Consider the following 25200-nt stretch of genomic DNA (forward strand, 5'->3'; position numbering starts at 1 on the left):
GCTGGAATTTGCCGGGGCGGTGGGGCTGGTGCCGCCGAGGCCGGGCGTTGGGAGCGGCCCCGGGAGGTACAAGACGACAGACAGGGAATGAGCATCGTTCATCACCGCTCCCGGCCGGGGCTGACGGCTCCCCTTGGCTCCGGGGGAAAAGCAGGGCCGGGGAGGGCACCGGGGTTACCGGGGCAGGGGCCAGAGGGGACAGAGCCGGCCACTGGCCCCACAAACAGCCCCACATCCATGCGTGGGGTCTGACCACAACAAGAGAAAGGCTGTGGCAAAGGTGGGGTGCAGCTCCGTGCTTGGCAGGTGTTCTGCTGGCGTGTCTATCCTCCCGGGATGGGCATCTCTCCGGGACGGGCTTCCCTCCGGATTGGAATCCCTCTGGAAAGGGAATCCCATCAGAACGAGCATCCTCCTGGGACAGTCCTCCCACTGGAGCGGGCACCCCACCAGGATGGGAATGCAGCAGGCAGGACATGCCCTGAGATGGGTTTTGCCCTGGGATAAGCATCCCCAAGGGGTGGGCAGATCCCCAGAATGGGCATCCTTGGGAAGGGGATGTTCTGGGACAGGCATCCCACGGGGATGGGTTTCCCACCGAGATGGGCATCCCCCTGTGACGGGCATCCCTGGGGCGGGCACAGGGTCCACACATCCCCTCTGCACCATGACTTCACACTTGGGGACATCAAAAACTCCCTCTCTGTGTTTGGGGGACCCCCAGACTGGTGCCCACCTGTCCCGGGGGTCCCCACAGCCTGGGCTCCCCCCCTGGAGCCGGGAACCTCTCGGGGCCCCTGAGGCTCTGCCGCATCAAAGGCTGCGGGATGACGCTGCCACCACCCGAAATATCCCGCGGAGCCGATAGTGGAAAAGTTGATGTTTAGACTCAGAGGAGGGGGGGAAAAACACCCTGGGGGCCCCCGCTGCCCGCGCCAAGGTCAAAACACAGCCCAGCGTGGAGAATAAAATACCAAAATGCAAGGAAAACGCCTGGAAAGGAACACAGCCCGAAATAACCCTCCGAGCATCTCCCGCCTGCCGGGTTATCTGTCTGCTAAATTCTGCTCCTGCTTCAGCATGAAAATAGCCTGTTTTCCTGCGGTAGGAGTCAGGAATATAGATAATGACATTCTTATAAGTCACCTCTGTTACTCAGCTTTTCCTGCGTGTCCTGCTGGGCACCTCGGGCAGCCGCGACCCCCGGGTGGGCAGGGGCACCCTGAGCACGGGGCACAGACCTCCCCGGCTTGGACAAATATTTCTGGGTGCTGGAAATAGCTGCTGTGGGCCAGCGCAGGGACAGGGCCAGCGAGAGAGACAGGAAGAGGGACAGGGAGAGGGCGGTCCCATCCTGCACCAGCCTGTCACATCTGGGAAGCCGGGTAACAGCTGGATGGTGGCCACAAGCCGGGCTGGGACAGCCCCGTTCAGGGATGGGGTGCAGGGGGGGCTCTGCCTGCGGGTGTGGGACAGAGTGGATGACACATAGAAGTGCAGGACAGACGGACAGGGGTGCTTCCAGAACAGGGGAAAGGTGTCATTCCCAGAAATGCGGGACACTGGGACAGGACAGTACCGAGAGGTGTGGGACAGAAGGACAGGACAGTGTCCAGTGGTGGAGGACAGAGGGGTGGTGACATTCCCCGAAGGACAGGACAGTGCCCAGAGTTTCTGGACAGAGGGACAGGATGACACAGGGAGATGCAGGACAGAGCCATGCCCAGAGGTGCAGGACAGAGGGATGGTGTCATTCCCAGAATCCAGACAGAGGGACAGGACAGTACCCAGAGGTGTGGGAGGAGGAATTTTGTCATTCCCAGAGGTGCAGGACAGGACAGGACAGTGCCCAAAAGTGCGGGGCAGGAGGACTGTGCCATTCCCAGAAACGCAGGACAGAAGGACAGGACAGCACCCAGAGCTTCAGGACAGACAGACAGAGCTGTGCCCACCTACCCAGACCCTCAGGTGGCCCCATTTCACCTGCGGGACCGTCCCCATCCCACCCCCTGTCACCAGCGGCACAGCCCCGTCCCCGCTCCCCTCGCCTCCGGTCGATGCGGACCCACGTCCCGCCAGCTCCCGGCTTGTCCGGCCGCCCCCTCCCATCCGCCGCATTCCTCCGGCGCGGGGCCAACGCGCCCAGCAACGGTGGCAGCGCTGGCCTCTAATCCCCGGGCATGCCAGCCCCGGGGGGACCGTCGCCGTCACCCACTCCCTGATAGGTGACCAATGCCCGAGACGAACAATTAGGGACAAAGCGGAGCCGCCGGGGGCTAACGCCGGCCTTCACGGGTGCCTTGTGCGGCATTCGGCGGGTTTAATGAATTGTCCATCAATCCTTTCAGCTCCGCTCGCCCGGGCTGGATTAATCTGAGAAGCCGCAGTGGGGAAGGAGCCGCTAAGCCTGTATTTATTACTCTGCCATTGTAACTAATTGAGGTAATTATCTGTGACTCCAACCCCGCGCAACAATGCCGCATTCACCGGACCCTTCCCACCGGCTCCTCGCGCGGCCTGGGAGAGCCGGCACCGCGGGCAGGAGCGCTGGGCCGCGGGGACACGCTGGGGACGGTGACATGTGGATGGGCAGGAACTGGCAGCGAGTGTAAGCAGGTGACACCGCGCTGTGGGGACACGGGCAGCCCTGCTGGCACACGCGGGTTGTGGCATGGCCAGTGCCAGCCGCACGTGTGGGTCACGGCTCTGCGGACACGCCAGCACATCCACGGATCTCTGGGGACACCAGTCACCAGCGACACGTGAAGGTCACAGCTCTCTGGGGACACGGCCAGCACTGGCACATACACGGACATGGCTCCTTTGGGACACTGCCAACATCAGGGACACATGGCAGCCACGGCTCTCGGGGGACGCCGGGTACCACCAGTGACAGTCTGGGGACAGCACCAGCATCAGCACAGGTCTCTGGCGACATCACCGCCACAAGTGACACACGCGGGTCGTGGCTCTCAGACAGCAGCAGCACCCACGCCACATGTGGGTCACGGCTCTCTGGGAACACAGCCAGAGCTGGCACATCCACGGACCGGCCCCTGCGACGCCACCGTCACCGGTGACACACGCGGGTCGCGGCTCCCTGGGGACATCACGGGCCCCGGTGACACACGGGACGGCCCTGCCTCTCCGGCAGTACCTGCACGGATGTCACACGTGGCTGGCGGTTCTTTGGGGGCACCGGTACCGCTCCCCCCGCCCCTCCCGGGGCAGGCAGGACCCCCGGTGCCCCCCGGTGCCCCCCGGTGCCATCGGTCACCGGCTGTGCGGCGACATCTGGCGGCCACAGGCGACAACGCGGCCCTGTCCGGAGGCTCCGGTACCGGGCGGGACCCCCCGGTCCCACGCGTTGGGAGCCCCATGGGCTGAGCCCCCCCGGCCCCGGGGGGACCCCAGGCTGCGGCGAATTTCGGGGCCGGCGGGAGCCCCGGGGGTGCCGGGGGAAGGCGCTGGCGCCGGCGCAGCCCGAATTAGAAGGTGATTTTCCCGGCGGGGAGCGGGTTTGGGCAGGAGCTGATCCCACGGGAAGGGCCGAGCCGCTGCCCCCGCGTCTGGGACACCCCGCGCCACACCGGGCACCGCGCCGAGCCGAGCCATGACGTGCTGGGCTGGGCTGTGCCAGGCTGTGCTGAGCTGTGCCGGGCTGTGCCGGGCTGTGCCAGGCTGAGCTGAGCCGTGCCAGGCTGTACTGGGCTGTGCCAGGCTGTGCCGGGCTGTGCTGGGCTGTGCTGGGCTGTGCCAGGCTGTACTGGGCTGTGCCAGGCTGTACTGGGCTGTGCCAGGCTGTGCCGGGCTGTGCTGAGCTGTGCCAGGCTGTGCCAGGTTGAGCTGAGCTCTGCTGGGCTGTGCCGGGCTATGCCGGGCTGTGCTGAGCACTGCAAGGCTGTGCCAGGCTGTGCCGGGCTGTGCTGGGCTGTGCCAGGCTGAGCTGAACCGTGCCAGGCTGTGCTGAGCCCTGCCAGGCTATACCAGCCTGTGCCAAGCCGAACCAAGCTGCAAAGAGCTGTTCTGGGCTTTGTGAAGCTGTGCTGTGCTAAGCTGAGCCGTGCCAGGCTGTGCTGGGCTGTGCCAGGCTGAGCCGAGCTGTGCCAGGCTGTGCTGGGCTGTGCCAGGCTGTGCCAGGCTGAGCCGAGCTGTGCCAGGCTGTGCTGGGCTGTGCCAGGCTGTGCCAGGCTGAGCCGAGCTGTGCCAGGCTGTACTGGGCTTTGCCAGGCTGTGCCGGGCTGTGCCGGGCTGTGCTGAGCTGTGCCAGGCTGAGCCGAGCTGTGCCAGGCTGTTCTGGGCTGTTCCAGGCTTTGTGAAGCTGTGCTGTGCCAAGCTGAGCCGTGCCAGGCTGCACCAGGCTGTGCTAAGTTGTGCCAAGCTGTGCCCAGCCATGGTGAGCTGTGGCAAACAGGCTGTGCTGGATGTTCTGGGCTTTGCCAAGCCGTGCTGAGCCGTGTCAGGTGGTATCAGGCTGTGCCAAGCTCTGCCAGGCTACACGGAGCTGTTCTGGGCTGTTCTGGGCTTTGCCAAGCTGTGCCAAGCTGTGCCAAGCTGTGCCGGGTCATACCGAGCCACGTTCCAAACGGTACCAGGCTGTGGCACCCGTGACAATCCGTGACAAGGCATGTGGACCGTACCACACCTTGCCGACCATCCTGTGCCATGCCAGGCCACGCCAAGCCGTGCCAGGTGCCACCACAGCGGGTGCAGGACCGCAGCTGTGCCACCGCGGGCTGCAGTCGCCGTTGTGGCTCAGGCCAGACCCAAGTGTGGGACTTGGATGCCACCCTGGCCACGTGCCAGGACAGGGGACACATGGGGTGACGTGGCCCTGGGGGTGCCCCCCCAGCCTACCGGGTGGCCTCGCTGCGGCAGCTGCCCCGTGCCGTGACCTCCGGGCCGGTGTCACCGGGATAATGACAGGGTCGCGCAGGGGGGCGGGGGAGGAGCCGGTTTTAAATAACGTGCAAATTGGACACGATATTTGTGCGGTTTCCTGGGGCCGCGGGGATCCTCCCCCCCCCCGCAGCGTGACTAAGAGGTGGCGGCTGTTTGGGGGGGACAGCTTCCCCCGGCTGAGTCACTCGGGGTCCCCCCCCGGCCGTGACGTGGGGCCGGTGGCCGAGGGCCAGACCTGCTGTGCTCACCTTCTCATTATGGGGGATACGGAGGCAGCTGGCACGTCCCAGCCGTGTTGTGACGCACTGTGGTGGCGGCCGGGACACCCGGGACCTCCGACTGACCCCGGCACCGTAACGGAGAGAGGGGGGTCCAGACAGCGGGGATGTCACGGGGGCGTGCCCAGACACCTGTGTCCTTGCTGGGGCCCACAGAGGGGCCCGAGGGGGCGATGGCCTCTCCCGACCTCACACAAACAGGGGCAGAGGCAGCACACCGGGATCCCGGAGCTTTTATTGGGGTCAGCCCGTGGGAACGCCAGTCCTGAGCCCCTCCCCCGAGACCACCCGCCAAGCCCCGCCCCCGAGAGCCACACCCAGGCAAGCCCCGCCCCACCGGTGCCACACCCCGGCAAACCCCACTCCTCAGGCAGGGGTGGGGCTGGCGGGGCCCGGGGGGGCTCCGGCGCTCTCCAGGCTGCTGCTGCTGCTGCTGTAGGCGCGGGGGTCTCGGCAGAGCCGCTGCCGGGAGCCCCCCACGCTCCCCTCGGCATCCGAGTCCGAGTCGGGCGCCGTGTGCCGCCGGATGCGGGACACGGCCTCTCGCAGAGCCTGGGCGTACAGCACCGGCCGGCGCGGGGGGAGCCTCCCGCGGGACCCCCGGCAGCCCCCTGGGCTCTGCCACGGACTGCGGGGGCTGCCGGGGGGCTCCCGGGGGGGCGAGGGCGCAGCAGAGGGGCTGGCAGCCCCAGGGGGGGGCACGGAAGGGCTGCGAGGAGGGGTGTCGGGCCCCAGGGACCCCCTGGCATAGCGCACCTGCTGTCGCTGTGGGGGTGGCACGTACTGGGCTCGGACCACCACACGGGTGGCGTCAATGAGGACGTGTCCCCCCGTCCCCCGCCGCCCCCTCCCGCGGCCCGGAGCCCGCTCCCGGCCGGCTGCTGCCCGTGGCAGCGTCTGGCACTGCCGGGGGCTGCCGGGCCCTCCCGGGGACAGCTGCGTCCCACGGGGCCACCGGTGCTTGGTCTCGGTGGCCGCCCGGGGCAGCGTGTGGCTCCAGCCCCCCGGCAGGACCCCCCGGGGCAGCGTGTGGCTCCAGCCCCCCGGTACTGCCCCCCGGGCCCGAGGGGGGCTGCGGGGTCCCCGCAGGGGGCGGAGCTGCAGGGTGCGGTGGGGACCGTCATAGGCGGGGGGGGAGATGTAAGGGGGGGGTCCCCCACGGCGGGCGTGGGCTGCCTGCACCCGCTGCATGTGCACCTCGTAGGTGGGGGGGCCCAGCTTGTCCCCCGACACCGGGGGCACGGGCACAGGCACAGGGTGCCCCCCCCGGGGCCCGCTGCCCACTGTCCCCTCAAGCTGTCGCGGGGGGCAGGGGGTGGGGGGTACCCGGGGCCGGGCGGTGAAGTCCTGCAGGCGACAAGGGGGGTTGGAGGGCACCGGGGGCCAGGGGGGGGCCAGCTCGGCCACAAAGCGCTTCTCCAGGTACCTGCAAGACAGAGACGGGGAGTGAGGGGAGCGAGGGACGGGGAGCAGGACGGACCCCCCACCCCGCCGTCCCCACTCACGCGTACTCCCCGGCGATGCGGCGGTAGGTCCAGGGGGGCTCGGGCCAGCACCCCGCAGCCATGCCGGTACCCGCGCTGCAACACGCCACCGTGTCGATCTCCACCAGCACCACCTTGGTCCGCTCGCAGATCCGCAGGCGCCCCGCACCCCGCTCAGGACCCCCCAGCATGGCCCCGGTGGAGAGGGGGGTCCCCAGCGCGGGGGGCTCGGCGGAGCCTCGGCGGAGCCACGCGCCCGCCCGCACGCACCCACCTGCCGCCCGTGTGCCCCCGGGGCCGCCGTATCCCGCCCGGTGCCACCGCGGGCCACGCTGACCCCCGGGGCGGCGGGAGAGCGGCGCACCGCGGGGACCCCACCGGCCGTCCCAGGGGTGTCGCGTGTGTTTGTGCCCCCCCCACACCCCCCGCGGGATCCCTTCCCCCCCTGCGACAAGCAGGCGATGGCGGGTTTGGCACCAGGCGCTGCAGCCCACGCGGGCTCCGAGCGGAGCTTAGCAACCCTCCGGCGGCGGCATGGCAACCGGCACGGCCCCCCCCGAGTCCCCCGGGCCCCCCGGTACCTGCCCAGCGCTCACCTCGCTCTGCAGCCTCTGCCAGACCCCGCGGCTGGCAAGGACAGGGTCCCCGGCCCGGCCGTCCCCTCCCCGCCAGGAATGTGCCTCGCTCAGCACGGCCAGGCCTTGCGCCTCCCCTGTGGGCACCGGCTGCGAGCCCCGGTGTCCCGGCTGTCCGGGACCCCCGCCAGCCCCCCGCCCACTCTGCCATCCAGCTCCCCCCCTCGACCTGCCCCAGCCCCTGCCCGACTCCCCTGCTCACCGTGGTGCCCACCAGAGGGTCCCCATGTCCCACCAGGTCCCTGTGTCTGTCCCATCCCCTGTCCTGGCCTTTTAGAAAAGCCACAGGCGGAACAAACAGGGATTTAGGGTCTGGGCGAGCTCAGCAGATTCCCCCTTCCCACGGGGGGGCCACACCCCCTCCCCACACAGCCCCTCCCTGGCCAATGCCCCCCGTGCCCTGCACTGAGCCAGGGTGGTGCCAGGTCTGTGTTTATTTGTGGTTTCTCTTCACTCACGAAGCGGTGGCGGGTGTGGGCACAGCCGGGGAACTTGGGGGGAAACCCCCGGGGGCCTGGGGGGGTCCCCGGGCCGGGTGGAGCTGGGTGGGTTTCACCAAACCCAGGGAGAGGGTGCAGGGTGACAGGGACGAGAGTCCACACAGGAACAACAGCCCTGGCATGGATATGGGTGACCCTGGCCCGGCACCCCAGGGGGGTCGAGGGCTGCTCCCATCACCCCACACGGCTTTGGGGTGCAGGGCATGGCATGGGGGGGCTGCGGGCTCCCCCCACGCAGGGAAGGGCAGCAGGGACTGCCCCAGGGCTGGGGGTTATTGCTGGAGGCTGCTGGTGAGTGGGGGCATACCCCGGGTGTCCCCACCAGCCCAGGGGGGCACAGTGTTGCAGGAGAAGAGAGTGGGGGGGCTTGGGAGGACCGACCCCCCCCTCACTGCCTCAGGGGCCCTGCGGGAGGACCAGGGCTTGCAGGATGTCCGAGAGGGAGATGATCCCTTTAACCACATCGCTCTCATCCACCACCACCAGCCGGTGGACCTGGGGAGGGGGACACAAGGAGAGGCTGAGGGGGTGTGGGGACCCCGGGTCCCACCCCGACCCCCCAGCACCCCGGGACAGTTACCTCAGCCTCGACCAGGCGGTTGATGATGGTTTCCAGCGTCTCGTGCTTGTAACACTTGAGGACACCCTCGAAGTAGTGGGAGCGGTGCTGTAGCGCCCGCGTCACCGTCACATCCAGGTTGTTGTAGGTCTTCTCAGCTGCCAGGTTCTGGGGCAGGGACAAGCATTGGGGACACAGCTGGGATTAGGAGACACCCACCACCCCACAGCATCCCCCCAGCCCAGGAATTTCCTCCACCAGTACTCACAATAACGTCGAATTTGGAATAGATGTCCACCACCCGCCCTGGGGAGGGAGGGGAGCAGCTCAGCCAAGCCCCTGGCGCTCCAGAGGGGACACAGCCCCCAGGGAGGTGACCTGGGGACAGCCAAAGCGAGGACAGGACATCCTTACCCGAGTCATCGACCACGGGCAGCGCGGACACGCGGTGCTGCACGAAGATGCCCAGGGCCACGTAGATGGGGGTGCTGGTGCCAACCACGGCGATGTTGCTGTAGGTGCCAATCTGCAGCTCCTCCAACGTCCGTGCCATGAACTCAGGCTTGGGGACCTCTGCGATCTGTGGGGGACGGTGAGGGGACAGGGCTGAGCCCAGACCTGGGGGTTCTGGGGGTGAAAGCACAGAGAGCTGTGCTGCAGAGCAGGGGGGGTTGTGGGACCCCCGGGCAGGAGTGGTGGGGAGGGTCCACACGGCGTCCTCTGGCACTGCAGTGTGTGGTGAGGTACCAGAGCTGTGCCCACCCAGAGCTGGTGGTACCTGGTGTGCAGGTATCGGGCACAGCCCAGGCTGGGGGTCTCAGTGACCCCTGGAGCAGGCTGGGCTGACACTTCTGGGGCATCTCATGGCCTGAAATGGGGGTCTCAGGGCAGCCTCTGGCACAGGGACCTGACACAGCCTGGGCTGGCACTTGGTACAGCCTGGACTGGGAGTCCCAGGGTAGAAGCTGGCTCAGGGACCTGGCACAGCCCAGCGTGGGGGTCCTGGGGCACCCCCTGGCACAGCTGAGTCCCACGGTGGCCCCCGGTACAGCCCAGGGTGAACATCCTGGGGTGGCAGCTGGAACAGGTACCGGGCACAGCCCGGGCTGGGGGTCCCAGCGTGACCCCTGGCACAGCCCAGGCTGGGGGTCCCAGTGTGACCCCTGGTCCAGGCTGGGGGTCCCAGTCTGGACCCCACCATCACCAAGGGGCAGAGACTTACAAAGAGCTTGAGGAACTTGAGGATGCGTTTGTGGGTGAGGATGTAGAGCGTGTTCCCCGAGTCGGGGTCGATGACGGGCAGGCGATGGATCTTGTTGCGGATCAGGGAGGAGACGGCATCAAACAGGCTGTGGGGGGGAAGGGAGGGGGGATTTGGGGTGTTCCAGGGAGTGCCACCACCAGCTGTGCCCCTCTCCCTGCCCCCTGGGGTACCTGGCATTGGGGGAAATGCACACCAGCGGCTTGAAGGAGTCTTGCAGATAAACCTCTGTGGGGAGAGCGAGGGGTGAGGGGATGGGGGGCTCCAGGGAAGGGCGGGAGGCAGCTGGAACTGACCCCCCCTCACCTCTCCATGTCTCTATTTTATGTTCCTCCAGCTCATAGATCTGCACCTGTGAGGAGGAGGAGAAACCCAGATCACCCACCCAGGGTCAGCTGGGGCAGGCAGAGCCCGACACGAGCCCCTGGCAGACTCTGGCCCTCACCATGGGTGATTTGTAGTAGCGGTGCAGGATGTTGATGAAGTCGGTGATGGTCAGCATTCCTGGGGGGCAGGCAGGGTGAGGAGGGTCCTGCCAGCCCCCCTCAACCCCTGGAGACCCCCAGCCCCCTCGCTCACCTACAAAACTTTGCTTTTTGCTGTCCCAGAGCGGGGCTGCCCGGACACCGTTGGTGACCAGCGCGAAGAATGCCTTCTTCACCTGCAGGCACGGGGGTCAGGGAGCCCCAAAAGTGCCTCCCCGGCCCCAAAAGTGCCCCCCCGGCCCTGGCACACCTGCAGGGATGTGTCGAAGACGACCAGTTTGGAGCTGGTGGGGATCAGGTCGTAGCAGCGATGGGATTTCATGAAGGCGGTGTAGGCACCGCGGTGGCTGTCCCCTGGGGTGGCAGCGTGAGGGGGAACCCCAAAACCTGGAGCACCCCAAAACTCTGGACACCCCCAATCCCGGGACACCCCCATCCCAGACACCCCAAATCCTTTTACACCCCCAATCCCGGGACACCCCAAAATCCTCTGACACCCCAAATCCCGGGACACACCGATACCTGGGGTACCCCAAATCCTGTAGCACCCCCAATCCCGGGACACCCCAAAATCCTCTGACACCCCCCAATCCCGGGACACACCAATACCTGGGGTACCCCAAACCCCGAGACACCGCAAACCCTCAAATGCCCCAAATCCCGTTTCAGCCCCAATTCCGGGACACCCAAACTCCGGGATATCCCCAATAACGGGGCATCCCAGACCCTGCGCCACCCGGCTCAGAGCTCCGGGACACCCCGAACTCCGGGATATCCCAAATAACGGGGATATCCCCTGCGCCACCCGGCTCAGAGCTCCGGGACACCCAAACTCCGGGACAGGATCCCCCGAGCAGCTGCAGCCCCGGGGACACCCAGACCCTCCCGTACCGGGACCCTCGGAATCACCTTCCAGCCCCGGGGGGCTCAGCTCCGCCGGGCTCCCGGCGGCCGGGCCGGGGTCAGGGTCGGGGCCGGGATCCTGGGGACAGACCGGGGTCGGCTCAGACGCGGCCCCCGAGCCCCCGTGTCCCCCCAGCCCCGCTGTCCCTCCCACAACCTCCATGGGTCCCGCTGCGTCCCGAGGCGCCTCTGCCCCGCTTCCGCCCGGCTCTGGCCCCGAGCTCGCCCGGTTCCTGCTCCGCTTCCGCCCGGTTCCCGCTCCGCTTCCGCCCGGTTCCAGCCCCGCTTCCGCCCGGTTCCTGCTCCGCTTCCGCCCGGTTCGGGTCCCGCTTCCGCCCGGTTCCTGCTCCCGCTTCCGCCCGGTTCCCGCTCCGCTTCCGCCCGGTTCCTGCTCCCGCTTCCGCCCGGTTCCTGCTCCCGCTTCCGCCCGGTTGCAGCCCCGCTTCCGCCCGGTTCCTGCTCCCGCTTCCGCCCGGTTCGGGTCCCGCTTCCGCCCGGTTCCCGCTCCGCTTCCGCCCGGTTCCTGCTCCCGCTTCCGCCCGGTTCCAGCCCCGCTTCCGCCCGGTTCGGGTCCCGCTTCCGCCCGGTTCCCGCTCCGCTTCCGCCCGGTTCCTGCTCCCGCTTACGCCCGGTTCCCGCTCCGCTTCCGCCCGGTTCCCGCTCCGGTTCCGCCCGGTTCTCGGAACCAGCCGGGCCCGGTTCGGGTCACTCTCGGCTGCCGGGAGCGCTGTCCCGTCCCGCCGGGTCCCGGGGACGGGTTTTGGGGCGGGGGTGTCCCCGGAGGTGTCCCCGGGGCTTTGGGGTCCCCGGGGGAGGGGAGGGGGCCGTGACCCGCGGGAGGGTCCCGGGGGTCTCTGATTTTGGGGGGTGGGACAGACCCTCCCCGGAGGTGACGGGCTGGGGGGACACCGAGCAGCAGAGCAGGACCGAGCTGTGCCCGGTTGAACCGGGGGTCACGGCTGTCCCCTGCCCCCCCCGACCCTCCCCGAGCCCCCCCAGGAGGGACCAGGCGGCCTCGGCTTCTCACGCGCTTTATTTAAAATAACATCCAGTGGTTCCGGTATTGGTAAAAACGGGATTTCTACACGCCCCGGCCTATGTACAGCTCTGAAAGTTAAATTTCTCGTATATTTTCTGTTAAAACTTTCTCATCCCCCCCCACTCGCGCTTTTCCTCTGGATTTTTTTTTTTTTTTAAATTTTATTTTTTTTAAACATTTTTTACCTTAAACCTTTTTTTTTTTTTCTTTTTGATTTTTTTTTTTTTGTTTGTTTGTTTGTTTGATTTTTTTTTATTTTTTTTTTTGCAGCTTTGACGAGTTTGCGGAAGCAGCTTTTTCAAGATCGGCCCCGGCCCCCCACTGCACGGGGGCGGGGAGGGGGCAGCACCCCCCGGCAGACCCCCCCTCTTTTTCTCCAGGAGCAGGAGGGTCTCTCCCTCTCTCCCTCTCTCCCTCCCTCCCCGGTGCCGTGTTTGTGCGTTTAGAGATCCCGGTGCCCCCCGGGTTCCTCCTCCGGAGCGGGGAGGGGGCGGGCGGGGACCCCGGGGGGGGGGTCCGGGGGTGTTAATGCCCACTCGCTGCTTCGCTCTCCGAGGCCGCCCCTGCCTGGCAGGAGGTTCCAGAGAGAGACCCCCTCCTCCCCACGCCCACCTCGGAGATTGGGTTTTTTTTTAAAACCACCCCCTCCCCTTTTTTTTTTTTTTTTTTTTGCCCCTGCACCCCAAATCTCAGCCCAGCAGAGCACAAAGAGCCCCCCCCCCAGCCCCGTCTAGTATATACAATATAAGGTATAAATAGATAAATAACCTTCCCCCTCCAGTGCAGCCCCAGCTGGGAGGGCCAAGGGCGAGCGGGGGGGGGGGCTCCACCCGGCCCCTCCAGCCGTGGGGGCCACGTGTGAGGAGGAGGGGTCCCCACCCAGCCCCTCCAGCCCCCCACCAGAGCTCGGGGAGCGGGTCTGACCCCCCCTCCCCTCCCCATCCCCACCTCACACCTTGGCACGGCACACGGCTGGGACCTCCTGAGGGGGGGGACGAGGAGGGGGCGTCCCCGTGTCCCCCCTTCAAGGGGGTCCTGATGAAGGGCCACACCTGAGGAGGGGGACACGGGGAAGCCACAACCTCTGGAGCCCAAGGGAGAGGGAAAGATCCCCCCGCCTTGGGGGGGTGGGGGGCAGGTTGGGATGGAGGGGGGCTCACATTTAAAAACAACAACAAATAAAAAGAAACAAATCTAACACTTAAAATGAGGTAGGTTTGGGTGCAGAAGCTCCTTGTGTCTGTCGGGGTCTTGGCTGCATCCCGCCGCCGCTCCGGGGTCTCGTCCACACGCACAAACAAAAAGAGATCAAAGGAACCGAGCGAGCTCTGGCCGCCACGCCGGCGGGGCAGAGCCCGGATTGTCGAGCTCAAGGAGTCTGTGTTACCTTGGTAATTAGCGAGCAAATATTATTAGTTTCTAAAAAAAAAAAAAAAAAAAAGAAAAAAGAAAAAAAAAGAAACAAAACAAAAAAAAAAAGAAACAAAAAATAAAATAAAATAATCGTTATATCCAGACCGGCTCCGCACAATCGCTCCGGCCACGTCGGGCCTGGCGCTGCTCCCCCGTGGCTCCCCCACAAGGGATGCAGACAGGGGGTGGTGAAGGGGGCATTTCTGAGCCCCCCCACTCCTTTCTGTTTTGTTTTGTTTTTTTTTCCTCGCAGGACGAAGCAAAGAAAACCCTGAGTTGCCAGTTCATCTGTCCGTCCGTCCCGCTCGGGCAGGGCCGGCAGCGCTGCAGCCGCTGCTCTCCCTCAGTGCCCGGCCGCCCCTGGCACCTCCTGCAGCCCTGGGGGGCTCGGCGAGGTCTCTGAGGCGGGGGTGGCAGCCCCCAGCTCCTGTTTCCCACTTAGTTCATCCACTTCCTGCAATTCCAAGCTCCACAGTGGCAGGGGATCTTGTGCTGATCGTCCTCAAAGTCGAACTGGTAGTCGTAGGTGAGCTGGGAGGGAGCGAGGAGTCACCCAAAGCACGGAGCTCAGCCCTGCCACCTCCAGCCCCCCTCCCTGGGCCCCCCAGGACCCCCTCAGCACCCCCTCAGTCCCTCACTGACCTCCTCCCCCTTGGGGATGCGCCGGCTGGAGATGATGATGATCTTGTCCTCCTTGTCGAAGGTCACGACTTCGGCCACACAGTTCGGGGCACATGAGTGGTTGATGTACCTAGGGGGACGAGGGGGGTCAGGACAGACGGATGTCACGGCTCCCTCTGGGGGCATCCCACCGCCCCAAAGCCCCCCGTGCTCACCTGGCCGGGCCCCCCGTCAGCGTAGCGTCAATGACGTGCTCGTTGTTGATGCGGAACATGTAAATGCCGCGGTTCTGCCACGGAGGAGAAGAGGGGGTTGAGGGCTGCACTGAGGTCCCCATATCCCACCACCCCACATCCCACTGCAGACCCTCCAATCCCATACGAGTCCCTCCACATCCCACCTGAGCTGCTCCACATCCCACCAGAGCTCCCAACAACCCACCTGAGAGCCTCCATGTCCCACCAGAACCTCTGATATCCCTCTCAGGTCCCTCCACATCCCACCTGAGCTGCTCCACGTCCCACCAGAGCTCCCAACAACCCACCTGAGAGCCTCCATGTCCCACCAGAACCTCTGATATCCCTCTCAGGTCCCTCCACATCCCACCTGAGCTGCTCCACATCCCACCAGAGCTCCCAACAACCCACCTGAGAGCCTCCATGTCCCACCAGAACCTCTGATATCCCTCTCAGGTCCCTCCACATCCTGCCTGAGTCCCCCCATGTCCTGCCAGAGCCTCCAACATCCCACCCAAGTCCACCCACATCCCATCCAAGCCCCCAACATTTCATCTGACTTCCCCCATGTCTTTCTTTAAGTCCCTCCACGTTCCACCAGAGTCCCCAATGTGTCACCCAGGTCCCTCTACACCTTGCCCAAGTCCCCACAGGAGCCCCCAGCATCCCAGCTGAGCCCCACCTGCTCCTCATAGATCTTCTCCCGCCGGTTGGCCACCTCGTTACGGATGATGGTGCCGATGTACTCGATGACCATCGTGTGCTTCTCGATGTCCTTGGCCGCGTAGAGCCCCAGCCCCTGGATGCGGGACCGCGCCAGGTACACGTTGTTCTTCCACTCCGTCTTCAGGCGCCGGTACTGGGAGGACTTGGAGTGCACAAACTGCTTGCTGTAGGGCGTGTTGGTCTCGCCCGTGAATGTGCTCTGGTAGGCCTTGGACATGCTTGTGCTGTTCAGGGTGTGCGGCCTTTCGAGGAGAGGGATGAGAAGGGTTAGAGCTGAGGAATCCCCAGGGATCCCGGCTCTCCCAGTGGATCCCAGCTCTCCCAGTGGATCCCGGCTCTCCCTGTGGATCCCAGCTCTCCCTGTGGATCCCGGCTCTCCTGGTGGATCCCGGCTCTCCCACTGGACCCCAGCTCTCCCAGGGGATCCCGGCTCTCCCAGTGGATCCCAGCTCTCCCACTGGATCCCGGCTCTCCCAGTGGATCCCAGCTCTCCCGGTGGATCCCGGCTCTCCCTGTGGATCCCGGCTCTCCCAGTGGATCCCGGCTCTCCCTGTGGATCCCAGCTCTCCCCAGGGATCCCAGCTCTCCCAGGGGATCCCAGCTCTCCCGGTGGATCCCGGCTCTCCCAGTGGATCCCGGCTCTCCCACTGGATCCCGGCACTCCCACTGGATCCCAGCACTCCCAGTGGATCCCGGCTCCCCTGCTGGATCCCAGCTCTCCCAGTGGATCCCAGCTCTCCCAGTGGATCCCGGCTCTCCCAGTGGATCCCGGCTCTCCCAGTGGATCCCGGCTCTCCCTGTGGATCCCGGCTCTCCCTGTGGATCCCGGCTCTCCCTGTGGATCCCGGCACTCCCAGTGGATCCCAGCTCTCCCAGTGGATCCCGGCTCTCCCTGTGGATCCCGGCTCTCCCTGTGGATCCCGGCTCTCCCTGTGGATCCCAGCTCTCCCGGTGGATCCCAGCTCTCCCTGTGGATCCCAGCTCTCCCACTGGATCCCGGCACTCCCACTGGATCCCGGCTCTCCCGGTGGATCCCAGCACTCCCGGTGGATCCCGGCTCTCCCAGTGGATCCCAGCACTCCCAGTGGATCCCGGCTCTCCCAGTGGATCCCGGCTCTCCCAGTGGATCCCAGCACTCCCAGTGGATCCCAGCACTCCCAGTGGATCCCAGCTCTCCCTGTGGATCCCAGCTCTCCCTGTGGATCCCAGCTCTCCCGGTGGATCCCAGCTCTCCCAGTGGATCCTGGCTCCCCCGGTGGATCCCGGCTCTCCCTGTGGATCCCAGCTCTCCCAGTGGATCCCAGTGCTCCCAGTGGATCCCAGCTCTCCCAGTGGATCCCAGTGCTCCCGGTGGATCCCAGCTCTCCCAGTGGATCCCAGCCCTGCTTACCGCTTGTAGTGGGTGAGGATCTTGGGCTCGGAGCGGGCGCAGCCGGTGGGATTGATCATCAACGGCAGCTCCATCAGAGGATGGCGCCCGTAGCGGAACAGGTAGTTCTGGCAGCTCTCGACGCCCGGCAGCTGCAGAGGGGGACACGGAAGGACCGGGGGTCAAGAGGCAGCAGCAGAAGAGCCACTGGGCCCTTCCCCAGCAGAGTGGACCCCCAGCATGGAGGAGAAACCTCCACGCCCATCCCAGGACCCACCGACTCCGCGATGCGCAGCACCGCGTGCACCGTGAGCCCAAAGAGCTCCTCGCCCTTCAGGTACTCAGGGAAGAGTCGCAGCATGTCGGCCTCCTTCCTCATCATCGCCACTGGCTCGATGATCCGGTTCCAGACAGCTGCCAAGGGAAGGGAGAACCACACAATTAATTAGGCTGGAAAAAACCTCCAAGATCATTGAGTCCAAGTGACCAATCACCATCTCATCAGCAGAGCAGAGCACTGAGTGCCACAGGTTGAATATGGGGACCTCAAGTCACCTTCCTCCACCCCACTCTCTGGCGTGCTGGTGTGCCTCAGCCACTGGGACAAAGCTCGGAAGCTGGCATCTCCCAGCTCCTTACCTTGTGGCGAGGAGTCGGAGAAGACAAGATCCTCCAGGCCCTGCTCGATGACCTGCACGACGAACTCCGGGCGCCCGTTGTTCTCGCAGATGGTGCAGCGGTAGCAGCAGCGGCGGTTGTTGGTCCGCAGACTCCAGTAGATGCGCGTGGCCTCGTAGCCCACGGGGTAGAGGGCCGTGACGCTGTGGAAATCGGCCATCTGGTGTGGCAGCAGCTGCCCGATGGCGTGGAAGACCAAGCCGCCCACGCGGAACATGTGGAGCCGCTCCCCGCGCTGGATGATGCTGGCGATCTGCTTCACCTCGTCCCGCTCGATGTAGACGCGGCGGAACACGGTGAAGCTGCTGAGCTCCTGCTCGCAGGGCCCCTTCAGCTTGTGCAGGGGACACAGCATGGTTTTGTCCTTGAAGAACATGCACTTGGCGCGGATGGCGCAGGCGAAGTGGTACACGCTGGGGCAGCGGATGCGGTTGCAGCTGTTGGTGGCACCGGTTTTCTGGCACAGGGAGCACTTGGTGAGGAGCCCGCGGTGCAGGGCCACCTCCACGTTGATCAGGGCCCCTCCCTGAGTCTCATACACCTCCGTGGACCACAGGGCGCAGTTCAGGTGGACCCAGAGGTCGAGGTCAAGGTTGAGCAGGCGGGCTGGCCCGTCCGTGGCCCCGTCGCCCTCCTCGTGACAGAAGCAGCACTTGCGCAGGTCCTGCGGCACCTTCTCGGGGCGCAGCGTGGTGCCCAGCTTGTCGATGAACTCTGCGATCTCCTTGTCGCCGTCACGCTTGGCCCCCCCTTTCTGGATGGTGACGAGGAAGCGCAGCCGTTTCCAGCGCACCCCCTTCCACTTCTTCAGCCGCGGCCTGGCCTCGTCCCCGTCCTCCGGAGGCCGCGAGCGCGGCTTGAAACGGGGCGGGGAGTGGGCGGCTGTGGCCCCTTCCTCCTGGGGGGCTGGCGAGGGGGCTGGCGGCAGCGGTGACATTGGGGCTGGGGCTGCCTCGTGGGACGCCTCGGGGTCGGGGACCCTGGTGGGCTCAGCGGGGCTGGATGGGGAGGGGACGGAGGGGGACAGCGGGGGCGAGGGCTCCTGGGGCAGGACAGAGAGCTGCCGCACGTCCAGGTTGGAGACGTTGTTGACGTAGCAGTGGTGAAGGGTCTTCTCAGGAGCAGGGCTCTCCTGTGGTGTGGGGAGGGGGGCACAGATCAGAGCATTACAGGGACGGAGACCCCCTACCCCCCTGTGCATCGCAGGGAGGGGTCCTTGGCCCTACAGGCGTCCCACATGTTCCCAACCCTGCAAGGTCCTCCTGGACTCCTTCCTGGGAGACCCAGGGGAGACCCAGCCCCCCAGGAAACTCCCTGCAATCATGGGGTGACCGACAGGGACCACCACACACCTCTGTTCCTGCAGCCCCACACAGCCACAGCCCTATGGGTACCCCAGTACCCCCCTCCCAGTGTCCCAGCCCTGCAGGGACCCCTGCACGCCACTGACCTGTCTGAGCAGCGTCAGGAGGTCCAGCTCGCCCTTGAGGCTGTACCCTGGCAGCACCGCATCGAACTGCTTCAGCCACTCAGAGCTGCTGTCTGGCACCTTCCCAGCCAGCGCCTTCTCCTTCCCTCCGAGCATTCCTGGGAGAGAGGGAGGGACAGCCCGTCATGGGGGTCCCAGCCCGAGGGCATCGGGGGCCATGGGGACAAGGTGAACACTCACCAGCCATATCATTCTCCACTTTCTTGGCCTCGACCACAGCTGCTCGCACAGGGCCGTCGGGGAACAGCACCTCGTAGGAGCTGGGGATCTTCATGCTCAGCAGCTCAGCCATGGCCACCATCACCCCGTTGAGGTTCTAGGTGAGAGGAAGGCAGGATGGGTCCAGAGCTCCACAGGTGCCACTGTGTTGGGTCACTGCCGGGACCCCAAGGGTCTCAAATCCCCCCATCCCCTCGCTCACCTTGGCAGCTGCTGCAGACACCGTCAGCATGACGGAGACCTCGCTGCTCTTGCCCTTCTCCCATGGGGCTCCAGGGCCTGCTGACCCCACCTTCCCATGTGGGGCCCCAAAGGGCTCTGCGACCTCATAGGGTTTTGTGTCGGGGAACACTGGTGTGGGGAGCAGGGGGTCAGAGCCAGCCTCAGAGCTGTGTAAACCCAGCCCCACCAACAGCCCCAGATCTCTGCAGGGAATCCACCACCCTGTAAATCCCTTTCCTTCACATCCCACACCTTCCCCTGGCTCCCTTACAGCCCTCCTAGACCAGGAACCCCATCCTGCCCCATTCATATCCCTTCCTACCTGATGCATGTGCTCCACACCCCCTCCCTTTGTTGCACATCCCAGACTCCCTCCTGCCCAGTCCATATGACCCCAGACCACTCCTGCCCTGACCCACACACCCCCCAGCCCATCCCACCTGGGATACTGGCCCGGGGGATGATGGGGATGATGGGGGACAGCACACGCTCCTCCAGCTCTGGCTTGGCCTCGCTGAGAAGTGGGAAGCGGAGCAGCTCCTCGCCCAGGACGCTCTCGGGGGATGAAGCAGGGACGATGCTGTCGGGGGAGTCGCTCTCATCGTCACTCTCCATCCTGTGGGGGTGGAGGTGTCAGGGACCACAGGGCCTGGTGTCACCCATGGAGGGGCTGACATCACTTGTGGGGGTCACCACAACGGGGGTCTCACCTCACATCCTCGGTCTGGTTGTGAGGAGGGGTGGGCAGTGCTGCCAGCAGGTCCAGGCTCTTCACCTCCACAGCTGGTGCATCTCCAGAGAAGCGATGGGTGTCATGGGGGGGAGTGACAGGTGGCAGCAGGGATTCTGTGCCACCCCTGTGCCAGCCAGGCTCACCTTTCTGGCCGTGGGGCTCACGGGCTGGGTCGGCGTCCTTGGGCTGCTCCCCCAGCTCCTCGGGGGCCGTGACACCGTTCACCATCTTCTGCTGCACGGAGGGAGGGGGTGTGGGGGGCAGCGAGGAGGGTGGCGTGGGTGGGTTGCTGAGGTTGTTCTGGGGGAAGACGGTGGGGTGAGAACAGCAGGATGGTCCAGGACCCCCGGATAATGGGGACAGCAGGGAACAACGCCCCTCTCACCTTGGTGAGCAGCTGGGAGTAGTAGTCAGGGACGCTGTCGAGCACAGCACTGCCGAAGGCGCCCCGCAGCTGGCTCTTCCCGTTGATAGGGCTGCTGCCGAAGGGCGCGAACAGGCTGAAGTTGGCCATGATGGTCGGCTCCGTCAGCGGCAGCAGCGACAGCTCCTGGGGACACAGTGGTGAGGAGGGGACAGGGGAAAAGGAAGCCCTCTGCCACACCCCAGCCCACGGCCATACCTGCTTCAGCTGCTTCATGAGGGCCTCACCAGGACGCAGCCCCTCGTCCTTCCGCAGCTTCTTGCGGGACGCTGGGATGCGCTCGTTGCCTTTCTGCACCCGCTTAGGCTTGGTGGGTGCCGGCTTCCTGGCAATGGAGGGGTCCTGGGGAGGGAACAGGGGGCGTGAGTTGTGCCAGCACAGCCCCTCACCCATCACACCCCCAGCCCAGCCCATCCTGCTCACCTCCCGGCCCAGCAGCAGTGACTGCGGCCGTGGCTCTGTCCCAGTGCTCCGGTTCTCCAAGTGCCCGTTGAGCTCGCCTGGGCTCTGCGCTGACAGCTGCACGTTCTTGGCCCGCAGTAGCTTCTGCAGCAGCAGGTGCCCAGCCTCGGAGCGCCCACCTGGGGCCAGCAGGCTGTTGGCCTGGCTGTCCCCAGGGTCCCCATTGGCGTCCAGTTTTGCTGTCTCATCTCCATCCACCTCACACTGTGCCGCTGCCGCTGCCTCTTCCTTCGGCTCCTGCTTCACCAAAACCTGGGGAGCTTCGCCTGCCGCAGGGGCCCCCTCTGGCGCAGCCCCGTTGATGTGGGTCTCACCAGGGTCAGCTGGGTCCACCCCGGGCGCCTCAGGGTCCCAGGGGCCATGTGCTGGGTCAGGGAGGGCACCGCTCGGCGTAGGAGTCAGCCCTGGCTCCGTGGGTGCCGCCGGGCTGGGGGCCAAGGCCGGGATTCCCGGTGACGTCTTCTTTGGCTCTTGGGGGTTCTGCTCAGGGCTGGCCAGGTGCTGGGGGGCACAGCCCAGGGGCGAGGGGGCTGGTGGCGTGGGGAGGCGAATGAGTCCGGGCTGGGGGCCACGGGCAGCCAGAGCTGCCTGAACCAGCTCAGCCAGGGGCTGCTGGGGGGGCTGCCCTGGCAGTGCCCGCCCCAGCTCGGTGGCAGAGCTGCTCTGCGCCTCTGCTGGGGCACCGGGCCGGGGCTGGAAAAGAGACCCCATGGGACGAGGGGGCTGGCGGGCAGCAGGCAAGCTGTAGTCCGGGGCCTGCCCGGGGAATGGGCTCGGGGTCCGTAGCGCCTGGTTCTGCTGCAGCAGGCTCTGCTGGTGCCGCTGCACCAGGAGGGCCTGGAGCTGCTGCTGCTGCTGCGGCGTCAGATGCCGCAGCTGCGGGTTCTTGGCCAGGACACCCTGGAGCTGCGCCCGGATCTGGCCCATCACCGGCCCCGGCACCTGCCCCAGGAGAGCCGGGGGGAGAGCGGCCGTGCCCGGTGCCGGCCCTACCTTGTGCTGAACGGGGCTCTGGAGCCGCGGGGGCTGTGGCTGCCCTGGCAGGGCCCCTGCCACCCCCTTGCCTGGCTGCTCTGGGGGCCGCGGTGCCGGCACCATGGCCTGAGCTGGGCCTGTCCCACAGCCCAGCGGTTGCTCCGCCACCCCGGCCGTTTCCCCGTGCTGCTGGGACAGCTCCGGGTGAACAGCCCCAGGGCTCTGCAGCGGCGGGGCGAGCAGGGCACCCGGCTGCCCGGGGGCTGCCCGCAGGACACCTGGCTGTGGGGAGGTTAAGAGGAGCTGCTGGCCCTGCCCCAGCTCAGCCTGGTGCTTGGAGGCCGGGGTCTCCGGGCCCCCCAGCCCCGGGGGGTTGAGGGCTCCCTGCTGCTCCCCGTGCAGCTGCCCCCCGCTCTCGCTGCCCTCAGCGTGCAGGGCGCTGCCGTCCATCCCTGTGGGCTGGTCCTTGGCAGCCAGGACCGCCGGGGCCGGCTGCATTCCCTGACTCAGGTGCAGCACAGAGGGGGCCTGGCCCCCCGCCCCGTGCTGCGGAAAGTGCTGGATCGAGGGCTGTCCCTGGCCCAGCCCCAGGAGACCTGGCTGGGCAGCCGCTGAGTTCTGCTGCTGCTGCTGCTGCTGCTGCGGGGCCAACAGCGCCCGAGACTGCCCCAGCTGCTGGGAGAGCACGAGCCGGTGGCTCAGCATCCCCGGAGTCTGCGGTGTCAGCTGGGGCGAGCCCAGCACCCGCTGCTGGTGGGGGGCCAGGACGACCTGGCGCTGGGGTGGGGGGTGGCCCAGCACAGGCTGGTGCTGCAGCCCCGGTGCATGGCCCAGCACACCTGGCTGCTGCTGGGGCGAGAGCTGCTGCACTAGGAGGCTCTGCTGGCTGCCCAGCAGCCCCGGCTGCTTCGGCACCATGGGCTGAGCCCCTGTGCCGGGCTGTGGGGCTGTGGGCTGCTGCTGCTGCTGCTGCCCCAGCAAGCCAGGCTGCCCTGGCACAGCTGTTGGCTGCACTGGGGCCTGGCCCAGCACACCTGGCTGCTGCATGGATGCCTGGCCCATCATGCCTGGCTGCTGCAGTGATGTCTGGGCCAGCACACCTGCCTGTTGCATTGAAGCTTGTCCCATCACACCTGGCTGCTGCATGGACGTCTGGGCCATGATGCTCTGTGGCTGCATCGAGCTCTGTCCCATCACACCCGGCTGCTGCATGGACGCCTGACCCATCACACCCTGCTGCTGCATCGGCGTCTGTCCCATCACGCCTGGCTGCTGCATGGATGCCTGTGCCATCACACCTGGCTGCTGCAGCGATGCCTGTGCCATCACACCTGGCTGCTGCATGGAGGTTTGACCCATCACGCCCTGCTGCTGCATTGATGCTTGTGCCATGACACCTGATTGCTGCAGTGACGTCTGTCCCATTACACCTGATTGCTGCATGGATGCCTGTCCCATCACACCTGATTGCTGCATGGCTGCCTGTCCCATCACACCCGGCTGCTGCATTGATGTTTGTCCCATCACGCCCTGTTGCTGCATGGTGGCTTGTCCCATCACACCTGGCTGCTGCAGCGACACCTGTCCCATCACACCTGGCTGTTGCATTGCCGCCTGTCCCATCACACCTGGCTGCTGCTGCAGTGACACCTGTCCCAGCATGTTCTGCTGCTGCAGTTTCTGTGCCAGCTGCATCCTCTGGAGCTGCCGCTCCTGCATCAGGCGGCTGTCGGCGGCCAGCCCACGCAGAGCAGGGTTCCCGCTGAAGAAGGTGCCGGAGGAGCCAGGTCCTGGGGCGTTCCCCACGGGCTGCTGCCCCATGAAGGACAGGCCCTGCTGCACAGCCATGGACACACCGCTCTGGGGCAGGCGCAGCCCCCCAGGCTGCCCCGGCTGCTGCCCGAGGCCCTGCGCTCCCACCAGGGCTCCCCCGGGCTGCTGCACACCGTGTGCCGAGAGGAGCTGCCCCGGGAGCTTGGACATGAGGCGGGGGCTCTGCGAGGGGCTCAGGGCCATCACGGCCGAGGCCTGGTGCTGGTGCTGCTGCTGCTTGTTGCGATACTCAGCCATGAGGTTGGTGTGTTCCTTCTGCTGCTTCCGCACCTGATGGGGACAGAGGGGTGTCAGTGCCAGGAATGGCAGGGTTTTAATTCCAGGAATGTCCATTAGGGACAGGGGGACAACACAGCCTTAGCACTGGGGATGGTGGAATCAGCACTGAGATTGGCACAGCTTTAGTGACCAGGACAGGGGAGCATTAGCATCAGGACTGGCACAACAGTGCTAGAAATGGCACATCACCACCACTGGAAATGGCACAGCTTTCCTGCAGGGACAGTAAGGCATCAGCACTAGGAACAGCACAGGATAAATGCTGGGGACAGTGGAGCATCAGTGCTGCAGACAGCAAGGCATTAGTGCTGGGAACAGCACAGCATTAGCACCAGGAATAGTGAGACATCAGAACTGGGAATGGCAGTGCTAGCACCAGGAACAGCAGGGAATTAACAGCAGGACTGCCACAGCATTAGTGCTGGGGACAGAGGGCAGTAGAGCCAGAAATGGCACCGTTGCTCTGAGGACAGCACGTCTGCACTGGGGATGGACAGTGTTAGTTGGGAAAGTGAGGCTGGCACTGGGAACAGTGACGCATTAGCACTGGGGACATCCCATTTGCACCCACATGCAGGGTCCTACCTGGTCCAGCTGCTTCTGGATCTTGCTCTGCTGCTCCGTCACCAGCTTCAGCTTCTCGGCATCAGCCTCGGGGAACTCCCGCCCGGCTTTCTTGGCCGTGCGCTGCTTGGCACACAGCGCCTTGCGGGACTTGCGGTGCGCCCCGATCTGCTCCTCCAGCACCTTCAGCTGCATCTGCAGCAGCTGCTGCGTGTGGAACAGCCACTCCTCGTACTGCCGCTGGTCGGCCTCGTCTGTGGGATGGGGAGTGGGCTCAGATCAGTGGGGACCCCGGGTACACAGAGACCCCAGGGGCAGGGTGACCCCTGTCCCGCACCAGCCCGGCCCTGCCGTGTCAGTACTCACTGATGACGCCCTGTGCAAAGGTGGGTGGGTTGGGGCGAGCCTGGGTCGGGTCTGTGCTCCGCTCCTGGCAGAAAAGGGAGCGGTCAGGACACGTGCTGTGGATTTCTGTCCTCTCCCCACAGCTCCCACCCTCTCAGAGAGCCATAAACCACCAGTTCTGGCCTGGCAGCCCCAAGAGACACCTGAAGGCCCTCTGGATACCCCACTCACCTGCCCGCTCCCTGCAAGTAAGTGGTTCTGCATCTCCGAGACAGCCGGGCCCCCCGAGAGCCGCTGGGCCAGCAGGGAAACCTGTTGCCTTTGGGGGACACACACAGAGATGGGGTATGAGCCAGAGCCAAAGCTGCCTGCCAAGCCCTGTGCCACCCAGATCCCCGTGTCTGTTACCTGTTCATGCCTGGGGCCACCCCGATGCTGCCCTGAGCCATCACCTTCTTGATGCCCTTCAGCGCCACCATCTTGGCCTTGGCAATGGGGTCCATGATGTCCTCGGCCGCAAACTTGTCCAGGTCTGCTGGGACAGAGACCACAGCATGTTCAGCCCT

At 65.8% G+C, this 25200-nt stretch overlaps 3 protein-coding genes across 7 annotated transcripts in view; all 3 read right to left on the bottom strand.

Moving 5' to 3' along the window:
• Positions 1-5500: 5500 nt before the first annotated feature.
• On the bottom strand, positions 5501-7066 carry DDN (dendrin). The gene is made up of 2 exons (XM_058861317.1): positions 6686-7066; positions 5501-6606 (listed from the first exon to the last, which is right to left on the bottom strand). Exons 1-2 carry the CDS (start codon positions 6853-6855, stop codon positions 5547-5549), a joined length of 1230 nt encoding a protein of 409 aa, XP_058717300.1. The 5' UTR covers positions 6856-7066; the 3' UTR covers positions 5501-5546.
• Positions 7067-7715: 649 nt separating this feature from the next.
• Positions 7716-11368, bottom strand: PRKAG1 (protein kinase AMP-activated non-catalytic subunit gamma 1). 5 transcript variants are annotated; one of them, XM_058861319.1, is made up of 12 exons: positions 11334-11368; positions 11165-11245; positions 11014-11086; positions 10355-10491; positions 10065-10280; positions 9926-9971; positions 9793-9847; positions 9581-9707; positions 8773-8938; positions 8627-8664; positions 8380-8526; positions 7716-8294 (listed from the first exon to the last, which is right to left on the bottom strand). In XM_058861319.1, the coding sequence occupies exons 2-12, from the start codon at positions 11168-11170 to the stop codon at positions 8196-8198; spliced, it is 1110 nt and encodes a 369-aa protein (XP_058717302.1). In that variant the 5' UTR covers positions 11171-11245; positions 11334-11368; the 3' UTR covers positions 7716-8195. The 5 variants fall into 5 exon arrangements, with proteins under 5 accessions (XP_058717302.1, XP_058717305.1, XP_058717304.1 ...); XM_058861322.1 differs by lacking the exon at positions 11334-11368 and having other exon boundaries at positions 10065-10123; positions 10199-10280; positions 10355-10458; positions 11165-11322; XM_058861321.1 differs by lacking the exon at positions 11334-11368 and having other exon boundaries at positions 10065-10123; positions 10199-10280; positions 11165-11322.
• Positions 11369-12024: 656 nt separating this feature from the next.
• The window catches only part of KMT2D (lysine methyltransferase 2D), a 30353-nt gene continuing 17177 nt past the window's right edge, over positions 12025-25200 (bottom strand). The window contains 20 exon segments of the mRNA XM_058861094.1: positions 12025-13990; positions 14102-14210; positions 14296-14369; positions 14999-15284; positions 16433-16563; positions 16689-16825; positions 17051-18221; positions 18540-18676; positions 18759-18894; positions 19000-19148; positions 19460-19635; positions 19730-19811; positions 19896-20052; positions 20138-20302; positions 20375-20518; positions 20600-23716; positions 24311-24543; positions 24656-24719; positions 24866-24953; positions 25043-25166. Of these exon segments, the coding sequence (XP_058717077.1) occupies positions 13898-13990; positions 14102-14210; positions 14296-14369; positions 14999-15284; positions 16433-16563; positions 16689-16825; positions 17051-18221; positions 18540-18676; positions 18759-18894; positions 19000-19148; positions 19460-19635; positions 19730-19811; positions 19896-20052; positions 20138-20302; positions 20375-20518; positions 20600-23716; positions 24311-24543; positions 24656-24719; positions 24866-24953; positions 25043-25166 (6773 nt within the window). The 3' untranslated portion in view covers positions 12025-13897.

The sequence above is a fragment of the Poecile atricapillus genome, chromosome 35 (assembly GCF_030490865.1).
Source record: "Poecile atricapillus isolate bPoeAtr1 chromosome 35, bPoeAtr1.hap1, whole genome shotgun sequence".
Lineage (NCBI taxonomy): Eukaryota > Metazoa > Chordata > Aves > Passeriformes > Paridae > Poecile > Poecile atricapillus.

Coding starts and splice junctions, on each gene's coding strand:
- DDN (XM_058861317.1), bottom strand. CDS start 6,855: ATGCTGGGGGGTCCTGAGCGGGGTGCGGGGCGCCTGCGGATCTGCGAG. Junction 6,607..6,685: donor CGCATCGCCGGGGAGTACGC/GTGAGTGGGGAC, acceptor TCTGTCTTGCAG/GTACCTGGAGAAGCGCTTTG.
- PRKAG1 (XM_058861319.1), bottom strand. Junction 9,972..10,064: donor GCTACTACAAATCACCCATG/GTGAGGGCCAGA, acceptor TCCTCCTCACAG/GTGCAGATCTATGAGCTGGA. Junction 9,708..9,792: donor TGCATTTCCCCCAATGCCAG/GTACCCCAGGGG, acceptor TCCCCCCCACAG/CCTGTTTGATGCCGTCTCCT.